General features: G+C 43.5%; 1 protein-coding gene across 1 annotated transcript in view; it reads left to right on the top strand.

Annotated features, from left to right (window-relative positions):
- Positions 1-13,951, top strand: part of ttc7a (tetratricopeptide repeat domain 7A) — a gene marked incomplete at both ends in the record, with an annotated part of 52,096 nt that overhangs the window by 29,564 nt on the left and 8,581 nt on the right. Inside the window, 4 exons of the mRNA XM_079230177.1 lie at positions 6,279-6,395; positions 7,405-7,517; positions 7,994-8,128; positions 11,418-11,620. Coding sequence (XP_079086303.1) covers positions 6,279-6,395; positions 7,405-7,517; positions 7,994-8,128; positions 11,418-11,620 — 568 coding nt within the window. The remainder of the gene's footprint in view (positions 1-6,278; positions 6,396-7,404; positions 7,518-7,993; positions 8,129-11,417; positions 11,621-13,951) is intronic.

Genomic DNA, 13,951 nt, shown 5'->3' with positions numbered 1-13,951 from the left:
GTTATGGGTTCTCTTACCATCCAGCCGCCATTTCACCAACATTTTCATGGTGTTGTTCATTGTGTTATAATTTACCAAGGTTTGAAATTCAAAAGTATACCAGAATTACTAGAAAAGATATGTATTTAATTGATATATATATATATATATATATATATATATATATATATATATATATATATATATATATATATATACATATACACATTTAAAATATATTTTTATTTTATTTCTTAACAAAAAGTATTGTGTTTTTTTCACCCAAATTGTATTATTTTCTCGGCTGAAAAGACTCAGACGTTTTGTCATATATCACAAAAGATTCTAATATGAATCCAGTAACGAAAGGCAGGTCGGCAGCAGCTGAAGGTCATCCTGATCAAACAAACAGTCATCAGCTGTCGAGGAAGCTCCGTCGTATCACACGTGGATAACTTTCACTTTCCGGGCCAGTTATTTCAACCATAATATGGAAGTGCATTGCATCATCTCTGTGTTTTTGTCTCAAAGCCCGGCAAGGCATTTCATAACACAGCCAATTGAGGTCAGTGTTGGCCTCCACGGTCCCAGTACAGACAGATGGGGTGCATCCATACATCAGGAGGGAGAGGAAGAGAGAAGAAATGCAGAAAAACATCAACAGTGATGAAACAAATGAAGGGAAGGAAGAACGTAAGAAACCGACAGGAAGCAAACACAGAGACAGAGTGGGCGGGTGCAGGGAGGACGATGGCTTTATCATTACTGAATGCACATCAGCGCTGTAATGACAATTGGAAGATGAAATCTGTGCTGTCTCTTGTCTAAATCTCTCTCTCTCTCTCTCACACACACACACACACACACACACACACACACACACACACACACACACACACACACACACACACACACACACACACACCTTCTCCATGGAGACACTTCACTGCTTTGACCTATTTAAGAGCTCTTTTCCGGGTTTGGCCAATCACGTCGCTCCCTGCGCCAGGAATCCCCATCGTCCTGGTAACCATGAGGTCATACGGGCAGAGCAGGCGGCATCAGTTGCTTTTCCCAAACTGTTGTTATGGAGCGGTCGAGAGACATTTAGTCAGAGAATGAGCGAGAGATACCGATCTAGTAACCGGCTCACTGACGGAACAGCTGAATTCAAATGAATTCTTACTGAATGTCCATTTACTGTATTACCTCGAGCTTCATTGATATATGTTTCAAATTTGACTGGCCTGTCATGGCAGTAAAACATATTTGACCTGAGCCAATTGAAAGCTGAAGAGAGACACAGAATGGAGTGCTGCACAGGCCTGAAATGTTAGCCTTAGCCTGTCCTGGCCCAATTAATTTGGGCTGAGCTGGTCTGGGACCAACAGCTAACACACTTTCTCATCCTCTCAAAGCACTGGTTTGAGTGTGGCAGTGTCTGCTGCTTCACGGCAATAAGGAGAGTACATGTTTGACTTTCATTCCTGAGGTGACCAGAAGCACAACTCTAATTCCCCCCGGTGCTGGATTACATTCACCCAGATACAACAGATACGTTTTTCTGATTGGCTATTCGTGTCGCCCATTTCTTTTTATTGATTGGCTGGTGAGTCCAGGGGATTCGGGGCGACGAGCTTGATCCTCCATGGTGAGGGCAGCGACCAGGTCATGTTTGTGCTGCGGCACATTAAATAGCCTGGAGGTTTTTTTCAGCGTGAGAAATATGATGTGTGGCGGGAGGGCGTGACTTAAGACCGAAATGCGTGACAGTCACGCTCAATGCGTGACGCTTGAGAACCCTGTGCTACGGGTCTACTTTTTGTGTAAATGGGTCAATGTTTGCTAAAACACAGTTAATGCAGCTTTTATCAACCACAACTGAGCCAAAACGTTGCCTTTGCCCACAATTGCACAATAGTAGTACTAAACAATAATTAGTCAAACATTTTCTAGCTGGCTATTTTTAATGGGGAGTCAGTTAAATAAAAAACAAGTTGTGATCCGTTGGTTTCACACAGAGGTGTGTTTGTGTAAAGCGGGAACTACTTTGCTGCAAAGATTTGTCTCAGCAGAGAACCGTTAGCACATTGAGGTGTCTCTATGACACATTGCTGATCCAATCTCCTGTTGGAAGGTACATTTTAAACCGACTCGATAACAGTAAGTCCAAAATTCATACTAAAGTATGAAATAAAACGGATGCATCTTACACACAGTGAGAAAAGGACAGGAAGTAGCTTATTTGAATGTAAAATGTTATTACAAACAATGTTTAGCCGTTAATTCACCTGAAACCCGCAACATACACATAAGAATGAATCCAAAATGGGCCAGAATATATCAATACCCTCGAGACCCGAGGCTGAGGCCGAGTTGCAGACCTGAGAGTCAGAGATCGAGACGGAGAGATAGTGAAAGGAGGTGTGTTTTCTCAGGAACAAGCTCACTGAATATAATTTGCTCTGGATGTGTGAGCGAGCATCGCAGATCAAAGCTTTGGTGCTGGGCATGCCGCGACAGTCACGTGTTTGTGTGTGTGTGTGTGTGTGTGTGTGTGTGTGTGTGTGTGTGTGTGTGTGTGCGCGCGCCTGGAGGGGGGGAGTGTACTTGTATACGTGTGTGCCAGATCATAATCTGGCACACACATGTTTGTGTGTGTGTGTGTGTGTGTGCATGTGTGTGATTCTTGTTAGCCACTGCGTCTCTGCACCACAGCAAACTGTCAGCTCACTGTAGCACTCTGAATTCCTCCTTTTTCCTTTTCTCCCACATCCTCTACCCCTGCCTCCTGTCTCTCTCTCTCTCTTCCTTCTCCATTGCCCCCCCCTTCATTCACCCTTTCTTTCCCCCCCTTGCCTCTCAACTTTTGTATCTCACCATCTACGTTTCCCCTTTTTCTTTGACATTTTAATCACCCAGTAAACACGCATGCATTTCAATGTGAAATGGGATTCTGCTACATATCGAGAGCTAAGGCGAGAGAAACAGAGAGGAGGAGGGGGGATCGTGGTCTTGCAGTTTGTACTAAAGAGAATGATTAATCTCAGCCTTTGATTCTGCATTCATCTAATGGCATGTTGCAGCATGAGCAAGTGTGTTTGTGCATGTGCACGCGTGTGCATCTGTTCGAGTGTGAGTATTAGCGTGCACACGCTTGCCTGGCTTATGCCCTGCTACACAAAGCAAGCATGTCTGCACAGGCGTGTGTGTTTTAATCTCTGTGCATGCACTGTGTGTAATATAAATAAATATATATATATATATATATATATATATATATATATATATATATATATATATATATATATATATATATATATATTACACACTGTAGCATGGTGTGTGTGTGTGTGTGTGTGTTTGTCTGCAGGCTGCCATGTGCCTGCAGAGAATCCACACTGCTCTGTGGGAGTGCAGGATGAGTAGTACTGTAGATGAACCACTTTTTCAAGGGAACATTATTAGCTATTTTTATACAGAGTTTACACTGGCTCTTAGCTGGGCCACCGCATTTTTACGCTGCTCCTCTCACACACACACACAAACGAGACACACACATTACCAGGCCCACTCCACACCAGCCTGGAAATGACATCTTTTGTAATCAGACATGTAGTTTTTGAGTGCCGTCATCTTGATGCTTGAAGCTAACGGAAATACGTCATTCATATTTTCAGATGATCATACATTAAAGAATACATACTTCTTAATATAAAATTCCATTTCTGCCAATAGTACCCTCTAAATGCTACACACTGTTCCTTTAACATAGAAACACTGGACTTTCCCTGATAATCATGTGGGTTTATGTCAGGTGCTTCAGCTATTTACAGCTCTAACTACTATAATACCCATGAGCTGTTGGGAAGGAATCTAGTTCATTATTAGCGAACCGATTTCAACTGCAGATCTCTAATGGGTTTTCTCAACAGCATACTCTTTAGCGTGGACCATAGACTCGTAGTTAACTTCTATCCCAAAGTATCTATGTACCTTCTGCTTTTTATCAAAGCTTTTTATCAAAAGCTGGAACGATTGGAAGTATTTGTGAATAAGACCAGTATTTGTGTCAAATTAATAAATATGTTTTGAATAGCAGAATTTATAGTTCACTACGTTAATGTGGGTCTTCATGATGTACATCCTGGATACACAGTTGATGTCACATCTTTGTACAGATGTTGTACACACACAAACACACACCGTGTCACATTTTAACCCTGGGATGGGTTTACACCTATCACACTGCTTCTAAATGCTCTGCAACACTGGTAATGGGAAGCCTAGAGACACACAATCACACACTCTGGTGGACCCCTCCTTAACGCAGCATCCCTCGGCGGCGCTTGTCATCCGCGCGTCAGAAAATCAACTTCCTTCCTTCCTTCCTTCCCCCCTCACCGCCCCACACACACAGGTACACTTGAAATGTGTTCTTCTTCCAACACCCATCCATCTTCTCCTCACAGCCTCCGTACACACCCTCCCCTCCAGCCGACCCGTGAGTCGTTACCGAGGTGCGTTTCACCGAGAATTCTCATCTCTGACACAAGCTCGTCTTACTCCGCTATTGATCCTCACCGTTTCCCTCCCCAACCACAACTTTTTGTATTCACCCCTGTCCTTCCCTCTATTTCTCCTGGAACCGCAGCAGGGAGGACAGGACAGCGAGGCAGGCGGTGTCCAACCCCGTGGTCTCTCTGCCTCTCTCTCTCAAGTCATGGATGAGTGATGCCCACAGACGGCATCCTCTGAGAGCCCCTTCTGGCAATTACTACTTCAACACACACACACACACACACACACACACACACACACACACACACACCAGAGGCTCCCATATCACTTAACCAGTTGTCTTCAACTAAAAAGGTTCCAAGCGGAAACACTTCATGGCCTCTCCTCATCAACCTCTCAACACACATTAAACGCGTCCATGCTCTCAGAACTCGTTGCTGATGACTTTCTTTACCCACTCACACATGTTGGTATCGATCCACGAGGGTCTCAGTGAGATGTTCACGGGTCCTGAGCACTTAACACAGCTACTGGAGAAGCTCAAACACACACATGGACATGACTGTGTGCATGTAAATGCACTCATATGCGTCTCTGCTATGGCAATTAAGTCAGGGATGATATTGGCCAGTTTCAGCCGTGACCCGAGGTATCATGATTTTGGGGCTGTCTGTCCGGTCGTCCGTCCCTCGGGTCCCTTCCTGTAGACGCAACAACTATGGAAGGCCTAGAGGGAATTATTTAAATTGTGCTATAGGCCTGGACTCAAGGATAAACTGAAGAGATTTCGGTCGTCAAAAATCAAGGGTCAAGGTCACTGTGACTTCCCGTCCGTCCCATGCTCGTGATATCTAAGGAATGCGCCTGGAGGGTATTTCTTTGAATTTGGCTCAAATGTCCACCTGGACTCAATATGAATTAACTGGAACTTGGTGGTCAAGGTCGCCGTGACCTTACAAAACATGTATCGGGCCATAACTCTAGAATTGTCAAGGTTGGTGAGCAGACAACATGGGAGGGACCTGATGCAGACAGAGATGAGGAGACAGCAGAAACTATACAATGAAAACATGTTTTTTTTAAGCTGACAAGCTGGACTCAAAGAAGGCCAAACACAACTGAAGACAAACCGACTACAAACAGATGAGCTGTGCCGGTGTAAACAGGGACTGAGCAGACACACACAGGGCTGGAGAGAGACAGGTGGAACTGATGAGGGCTTGACAATCACAAAGGCGGGAAAACAAACAAAGGCAGTTAGTAAAACAAGACGAGACACCTGAGGAGTAAACATCAAAATGAAAGCAGGAAACGAGGAATGGAAAAAATCCGTAAAATGCATGGCAGTCCAGTTTTAACACAAAAAGGTCAGAGGGCATAAGGCAGAAACGATATGCCGATTTCACACCAATGTCTTTTGGGATAAGATCTTCAAGTGATGACATTTCAGACAGACGTGGATGTGAACTTCCACTCGAGGCACACACACTGCGTGGAAGTCATTATGGTTTTTAGTAGTAGACACTGACAAGTATTACAGGTTCACTGTTAACCTGCAGTACAATTGTTTTCACTGAATACCATGTTGTGTGTTCACACTGTAGCTAACATAAGAACTGGTTTGGGCCCACATAAACATTCCTCCAGGCTAATCAGATTACAGTTTTACATCCATACGGGTGCAAAGACGTTTTTGATATGGTAATACAAACGTAAACAGGCCGAATAAGATTAAAAAAAAAGATGAGTAATTTGTGTGTGCTCTTTTTCTGGTCCAGTCTGCTGTTCACAAAGGTGAAGCTGGAGGAGGCCCTCTTCGGCCCAGCCTCAGCCCTGCGGACCTGTGAGGAGATGCTGCAACAGTGGCTGAGCCGCTACGATGTCAGCCGCACCAGGTGTGTGTGTGTGTGTGTGTGTGTGTGTGTGTGTGTGTGTGTGTGTGTGTGTGTGTGTGTGTGTGTGTGCGTTCTTGTACTGTATGTGTGTTGTTTTTTGGAGGGGAGGTTTTCTTGATTACCTACGGTGTCTCCTGCGATCTGAGCGCCTTTGAGGCAGCTTCAAAGTTGCCACATCTTAGATGGTGAAACTGATATGCAGTAAAGTTCTCCATTATTCATCATCATAACAACGGGTACCCTAAATGGACTCTAAATAGATAATATCAACATCATATAACATTTGCAGGTTTCTGGACCAGAAGCTTTGCAGAAAACACCTACCATATTTTCCTTGGAATTGTCAGCTTTCAAAGCAAGGCTGTTTACACTCTTTCTTTGTGATAGTATTCTAAATCAATGTATTGATCACGGAAGGGATATTTGATATATAAAGTATATATTTGGGCCCTTATTCAGAAACATGCTTTGGAATTTATACTCAAAAACAGATCTGATTAATCCAAATACAAGTTAATTCAAGAAATGCTTCTCCGTCAGGTTCTGCAGATGTTTTCTCTCCGTACTGAGTGGGCATTGTTCTCGTGTCTCGTCATGTCACACTGTATGGTTACTGAAATCTACAAGTCAAAAGCACCACAGACACAAACCCAGCTAGCAGCACGATGGTGCAGTGGAGTTAGCACTGCATCACTGAAATGTCCAGAAACAATTTGGGTCTATGGTGACCAAAACAAGCTAGTTTGTAGAAACATAATACACAAACAAGAATAATGTGATTACGTATTCACCAAATAACTAAATATTAATAATCACATTTGCCTTTAATGTGTCGTTCCTCAATAAACTAGAATAGAGGCAGACCTTTTTTTTCAAATCTCAAATTATATATATATATAAAATGATATATCTAAAAAGTAATAACTTGTCAATAAGTTGTTTCATGTGAAGTATTTATAACTCTAGCGGTGAGTACATCATGTGTGTCCTTGTGCTTTGCATGTTGCAGTGAGACAGATGACAGCAGCAGCATACCGATGGCCGAGCGGGTGGAGGTCAGTCCTGGACCCAGGAAACCCTCCATCCACCTCACCCTGCCCGACTTCCAGGACGCCTCCACTGGTCTGCTCTCTCTCTCTCTCTCTCTCTCTCTCTCTCTCTCTCTCTCTCTCTCTCTCTCTCTGGTTGAAGTTTTTCTTTAACACTTCCTCCTTTTTCTCTATTGTTGAGTAAATACCTGGGAGAAAGGTGAAAGTGTGGGTCAGACCCAATCCCCCGGCATTTGGCCTTTTGGCAGATTAAACCTATGTTTGTCTGAAACATTAAAAATCAATGATAGGACTCACCTCCACTCCACACGTGTTTGTAGCAGTGTCAGGGATCCGTTGGCGTTTTGTTGTTTTTCTCAATGGGCTCTCTTCTGTCATATTTGAAGGGTTTTTCAATTGAGTATGAATGTTGTGTATGAATGCGTATCTGGGACAATTTTTTTTTTTCACGTATTTATCATTCAGCACTCATTCAGTATTATTCATTGCATGCCAACCATGGTTACTGTCCAAAACGCTCAGGCGGTTCGTATTTTCATCCCTTCACAGGTTCGCTGAGTCCTTCGTCAGTTGCAGTGTCTCGTCTGGAGGCGGCGCTCTCTGAGGTGTCGGACCTCAGTTCCGTGCGTCGCCAAGGACCCACTTACATCTGGACCACCCTCGAACGCATTTGGCTGCAGGCTGGTATGTCAACATCGCACACAAGTATATACTATGTCTATACGTTACTGTCTGTTTATATCGATGAATCTTAGGTCCTTTATGTTATTTGAAAATTGTTTAAATATTGGAAAATCAAATCTTCAAATGCATGCCAACATGCTCCTGTGACCATGTATTCATGTATGAATTGCAACACCACTATTATTAGCCGATGAGTTTACTCAACCCTTCTATCACATATGCACACTGAACAATTAGCTGAGCACCATCTGAGCCGTTGGCACATTGCAGAAGGCAAAAACCTCTGATTCACAGTTAAGGTTAAGGGATCGTGAAGTTCAACTGCTGAGCCAGAGATCTACCGCTTTATGCACCTCTTCCTGCCATCATGCCAATAGCGTGAGCCTTGTTAGCTAAACATTTACTGGCTAGGAGTCCATTCACTTTGTAATGAACGCTAAATGAAATACTCTGCTATCTAGTGCACAGGGATGGCTGTATGGCAAACTTTGAGTTAAACTATCTCCAGCTGTTTGCAGAGGGTATGTATAATGAGTATCTGGGAGAAAACTTTCCCTACATGCTTATTTGCACAAACTTTCGCGAAACTTCACACACACTCGCATCGCAACTTCGCCCGGTCGAGCCACCGGACGTCTTTTTCTTCTTTAAAGTTAATGATGAATTGTAACCAGATAGCATTATCGCCTTGTACTGTTGCATTAAGAACGACCAGTATTACCCAGACCTTTATCCTCAAATCCTACTTCCTTTTACCTCTTCAAAATAAAACGGAATAAACCCTACATTTGTACCCTTTTATTCTATTTACGAACTATTCCTGAATCTGAATCTTCTATGAAATTGCTTGCGTTGCTGATTTGCTAGCCAGTGGGGTCCACGCACTCGCATGCAGCCGGTATGTAACCAAAGCACAGAGAAACTCGGATTACAACACACACAGAGGGAGAGCGACTTCATTCTCTGCTTAGGATGCCATTACTCACTACTAACACATCAAATAGTTGTGTTTTATGGTATATTAATGCTCAGAATGTTGCACTTTGCAATTTAGCACCTTTAAACTAATGCATATGAAACTAGAATAAAAATGTTGAATATCAGATGGCAACTTTTGAGTGAGAATCTTCTCCAGACTGACCGTGTGCCGTGCAGATGCTGCTGTGAAATCTGTGCTGATTTACGCAGCTTACTGACCTGCTTACAAGCTTGGTTGATTTTCAATCTCTCTGGGGAGTGAGATATCATTTATGCACTTGGTTTCAACGTGAGCACACTTTTTTTTCACATTTTGAGCGCTTCAAACAGATATTCTCCTCGGGTCACCTAAATGTGCTGGAAAACCCTGTGTGATCACACAAGGGATGTATATATACAAACCAAGTATGTTTGTAACCTTGTTACCATGTAAAATGGCACATGTGACTATGTGATTACTGCAGCCATTTTCAACCAACAACAGTATAAACGAACATTTTAACAATTTACAGACTGCATATCTTATGTGGGAGTGCGCTCTTTACCTGCATACATGTGGCCCCTGTTCTATTAAGGGCAGAACAGCAGTGATGCATGCCGCTATTACTTCCACCCCTTCAGTCTCAGTCTGCCCGTGGAAGTTTACAGGAGAGCGGAGCATTAGCAGGAAATGAAGGGAAAGGAGTGCAGAGATGCTCCGTACAAGCAACACTCCATCCATCCACTCGGCTGGAGTGGATGAGGCATGAGAACGGGAATTTGAATCCATACATAAGCCGAGGGAAGCAAGTGATGCAACCGGCATACCAGTACGGGACAGGATGGGTGGAGCGGCCGAGGGGCGCATCCCCTGCGGCTTACTGTAACTGGAAGGTTATTTTCTATGTCTGGCCTTTGACCTCTGATGTCCCTCTGCTGAGAACAGGCAAAATATAATCTGTTCGCTGTTGATTTAAACCCAAGTGTGTGTGTGTGTGTGTGTGTGTGTGTGTGTGTGTGTACATGGGTGTGTCTTTTAGCTCAAAGCTGAGCCCTGTTGCACCCAACGAGGCCCCCTCTCTCCTTCCCAGCATTCCTCTCCTCATCGGTCACTTCCTCTCTCAATCTCACATCCTCGTCGGCCCAAAAATAACCCCACAGAGGGCAGTTAGCTGGACATAAACACACACGCATACCTGCATACATATTTAACGGACTGTATAGCCAGCATAGCCTCGTCTGATTTTTTTTATCTTTTCTGCCGAGAGCTCAGGTGAAGAGCAGGAAAAAGCCTTACATAACCCGAAGTGAAGCCATGAAAAAAAGAATACATTTAATAATATAAAAAGAATATATTCAATAATATAAAAAGAATATATTTGCACCACGCACTAACTCTTTCTCTTTTCTCCGTAACGCGCGCTGCCGCCAGTGTTTGGAGCGGAGGGTTTCTTTCTCAGGGGTTGCTCTGGGTGTTGACCGGACGTCCACTCATGAGATTAACAGCGACCCTGCGTCCTTATCACGTCCAGATATTGGTCCTCTACGCAGTGGTTCTCAAATGGGGGTACGTGCACCCTGGGGGTACGTGGAGGCACTCCAGGGGGTACGCAAGATGTAAAAAAAAAAATCCATTAGGTTAGGCGGTACTTGGCTGAAAACAAATTTCACAGGGGGTACATCAATGAAGAAAGGTTGAGAAGCACTCTACAGCACCAGGGGCGGGTCCTCTGGTCAGCTGTGTCCAAGTCTGATTGGACAATGACAAGCTTGAAGGCGTGTGTGTGTGTGTGTGTGTGTGTGTGTGTGTGTGTGTGTGTGTGTGTGTGTGTGTGTGTGTGTGTGTGTGTGTGTGTGTGTGTGTGTGTGTGTGTGATTTGTTCTCATCTTCCCAGCAGCAGCAAAGAAAGGAGGCAGGCAGCTTTAGTATGCGATGACCATATTTAGGCAAGACTTTCATGATTTCCCAGGCACTTCGTTGCTCCCACTCTCTCTAATGGTCTGTGTGTATTGGGTGGGGGAGGGGGCATCCAAGTGCAGGGTTTTGTGTTTGTATTTGAGTGCTGCACAGTTTACATTTTGACGTAATGCTGGTCTACTCAAAGTTAAGTCATCTCTTTCACTCTCACATGGGATTAATAAATTGCTTTCCCTTCCCTCTCTCTCTCCAACTATCCTTTCTTCCTCTTTTCTTGAACTCCTTCTTGTACCTCCCCTTTCTTTCTTTCCTCCCTCTCTTTTACTACCTTTTCTTCCATGATAACTTCTACCCCCTCCCCCCTTGTATCACCTTCCTCCTCCATTCTTCCTCTTTCTCCATCTCCCTCCTCAGGGGAGTTGTTCATGGCGGACGGCCGGCTAAAGGAGGCCCAGTTCTGCATATCCGAGGCCAGTGCGCTCTCCCCCAACTCGTATTCGGTGCTGCTGCAACGGGGCCGCCTGGCCGAGCTCCGTGGCCAACTGGACGACGCCAAGGGCCTGTATGACGAGGCCCTGGCCATCCACCCCACAGGAGAGCGCACACTGGTGCACATGGTGAGTCAGCAAAGCTCTAGAAGCTGCTAAATTGGGATGAATGTATTGCTCAGTGGTCAGTAGCATGAATGAATGAAGAAACAGTTAAAATGGTTCAGGACATATGAACAGAACTATAAAAGTACTAATATTATGCAAATCTAAATGCCATTGGCAATAAATGAAACATAGACCGACACAACATGCATGGATACACTAACACACATTATTCCTTTACTTGTTAAATTACCAATGACACAAGATGCAGGCCGAGCATGTACACTCCCGCACGGACGTATGTACCCTAGCATACAATGCTCGCATCTCCATCATGCAACCATTCTAAATGCTTTGCTTGACCTCACCGAGTTACATTACACTGTATGTGACGCAAGAATTTCAGAAGCAAATCAGGCTCAGGCAAGACGTCACAAACGATCAAATAGTTTTTCTTAAATCCACTGAATTAAAGTTGAATTTAAACAACATTTTTGTCTGCCCTCTATAACTGTGCATAGACACGTTACACACACACACACACACACACACACACACACACACACACACACACACACACACACACAGCCAGTTGGATAAGAACATGTAGTTTCACATGATGTCATGTTGTGATGACATCTTTTTTAACAGGTTAAAAATCTGGCTTCTTAACAAATCAATGACATCCCACCGTTAACAAAATCTATAAAGTAGCATAAAAATACAATTAAAAACAAACACAAGTGGTCTACTGCACTAGTATTAGGGGAAGAGAGTGTGGAGAGAGTGTTTTATTTGAGATTAGTTTACTAATTTAAATAACGTCCGAGTATGCCTTTGCTGACAAGGACAGTTCTTGAGAATACCAAAATACCCGCCCCACTTTCCATCCATCCATCCATTATCAGCCGCTTCTCCGGGGTCGGGTCGCGGTGGCAGCAGGTCCAGCAGGCCGACCCAGGCTTCCCTCTCACCCGCAACACTTTCCAGCTCATTCTGGGACCCCGAGGCGTTCCAAGGCCAGCCGGGAGATATAATCCCTCCAGCGTGTCCTCGGTCTTCCCCGGGGTCTCCTACCAGTTGGACGTGCCTGGAAAACCTCTAATGGGAGGCGTCCAGGAGGCATCCTGACTAGATGCTGAACCACCTCAGCTGACTCCTTTAACACGAAGGAGCAGCGACTCGACTCCAAGCTCCCTCCTTTCAACAGAGGAATAACTAAACAAATTCATGAATATATCATAACGATAACTGTGCTTTTAAAGGATTCAACAATCAATATCAGGTGGAATATGTGTGTTTCTCTGTCACAGCATTAATATAATCCTAACATGTTTAATCAATATCTAATCATTAGCTCATTAGGCTGAATCAGGTGTGCTGGGAGAGCAGATGCTTCCTTTATGTTTCTGTGCAGGAGGTTTGCCTCATAATTCAACTATAATGTATGAAGCTGGATGCAAGTGTTGACTCATTCTGAAAAGACAACGTTAGCTGACGACATTTGTGTTTTTGTTGTGTAACTGTACAGAAATTGTGAGGCTACGTGGCTATTAGCTGCTAATAGAAGGCTATAGAGTATGTTAGCCTCATATACTCAACAATACTGTATGTAGCTACAGTATATGCAAATGTTGACCCATTCTGAGAGAACAGCAACGTTAGCTGATGACATTTGTTTTTTTGATTATTGTACAATTATTTGTGAAATTATTTGGCTAGCTTGCTATTAGCTGCGAAGATTAGCTCGCACCTGGCAGTAACAATAGCAGATGAATTACTCTCTTCTGTGTTTTCAAAAGGCTAAAGAAAATAGTATTTTAGCCTCATATACTCAACTATACTATTTATACTGATACTAATGTAGTAGGTTAAGTTTAGGTCCTCTGTTAGTTAGTACAATATGTAATTCAGCAGAAATTATGAAGCTAGCTTGCTGTTAGTTGCTAATATTAATGTGCTACCTGCATATTACTCTTTTTGAATTTAACAACGCTCTTCTTTGTTTTAAAAAAGAAAAAGAAAAGACCATTTTAGCCTCATATACTCAACTAGTATATCTATGCCAGTTACCAACAGAAACAAGACAAATATGCCAGCCAACAAACAAGACCATTAAAATGGCCTGTGGTAGAACTTAGCCTGCTACTAATGTAGCTAAGGCTACTAATGTAGCAGGCTAAGGCTACTAATGTAGCAGGCTAAGTTCAGTTCCTCTCTTTGGATAATAAAATATGTAATTCAGCAGAAATTATTAGAATCATTTCTCAGTCTCTCTCCCAGCTTCCCAGTTCCAGACGATCCACTGGATTAACTGCTCTGACCTTTGAACTTTCTCTGTTGTAATGGTGAAAG

Source organism: Taurulus bubalis, assembly GCF_910589615.1.
Source record: "Taurulus bubalis genome assembly, chromosome: 14".
In the NCBI taxonomy this organism is placed as follows: Eukaryota; Metazoa; Chordata; class Actinopteri; order Perciformes; family Cottidae; genus Taurulus; species Taurulus bubalis.
Note: the sequence above shows the minus strand (reverse complement) of the source record. Positions and strands in the feature narration are given on the sequence as shown.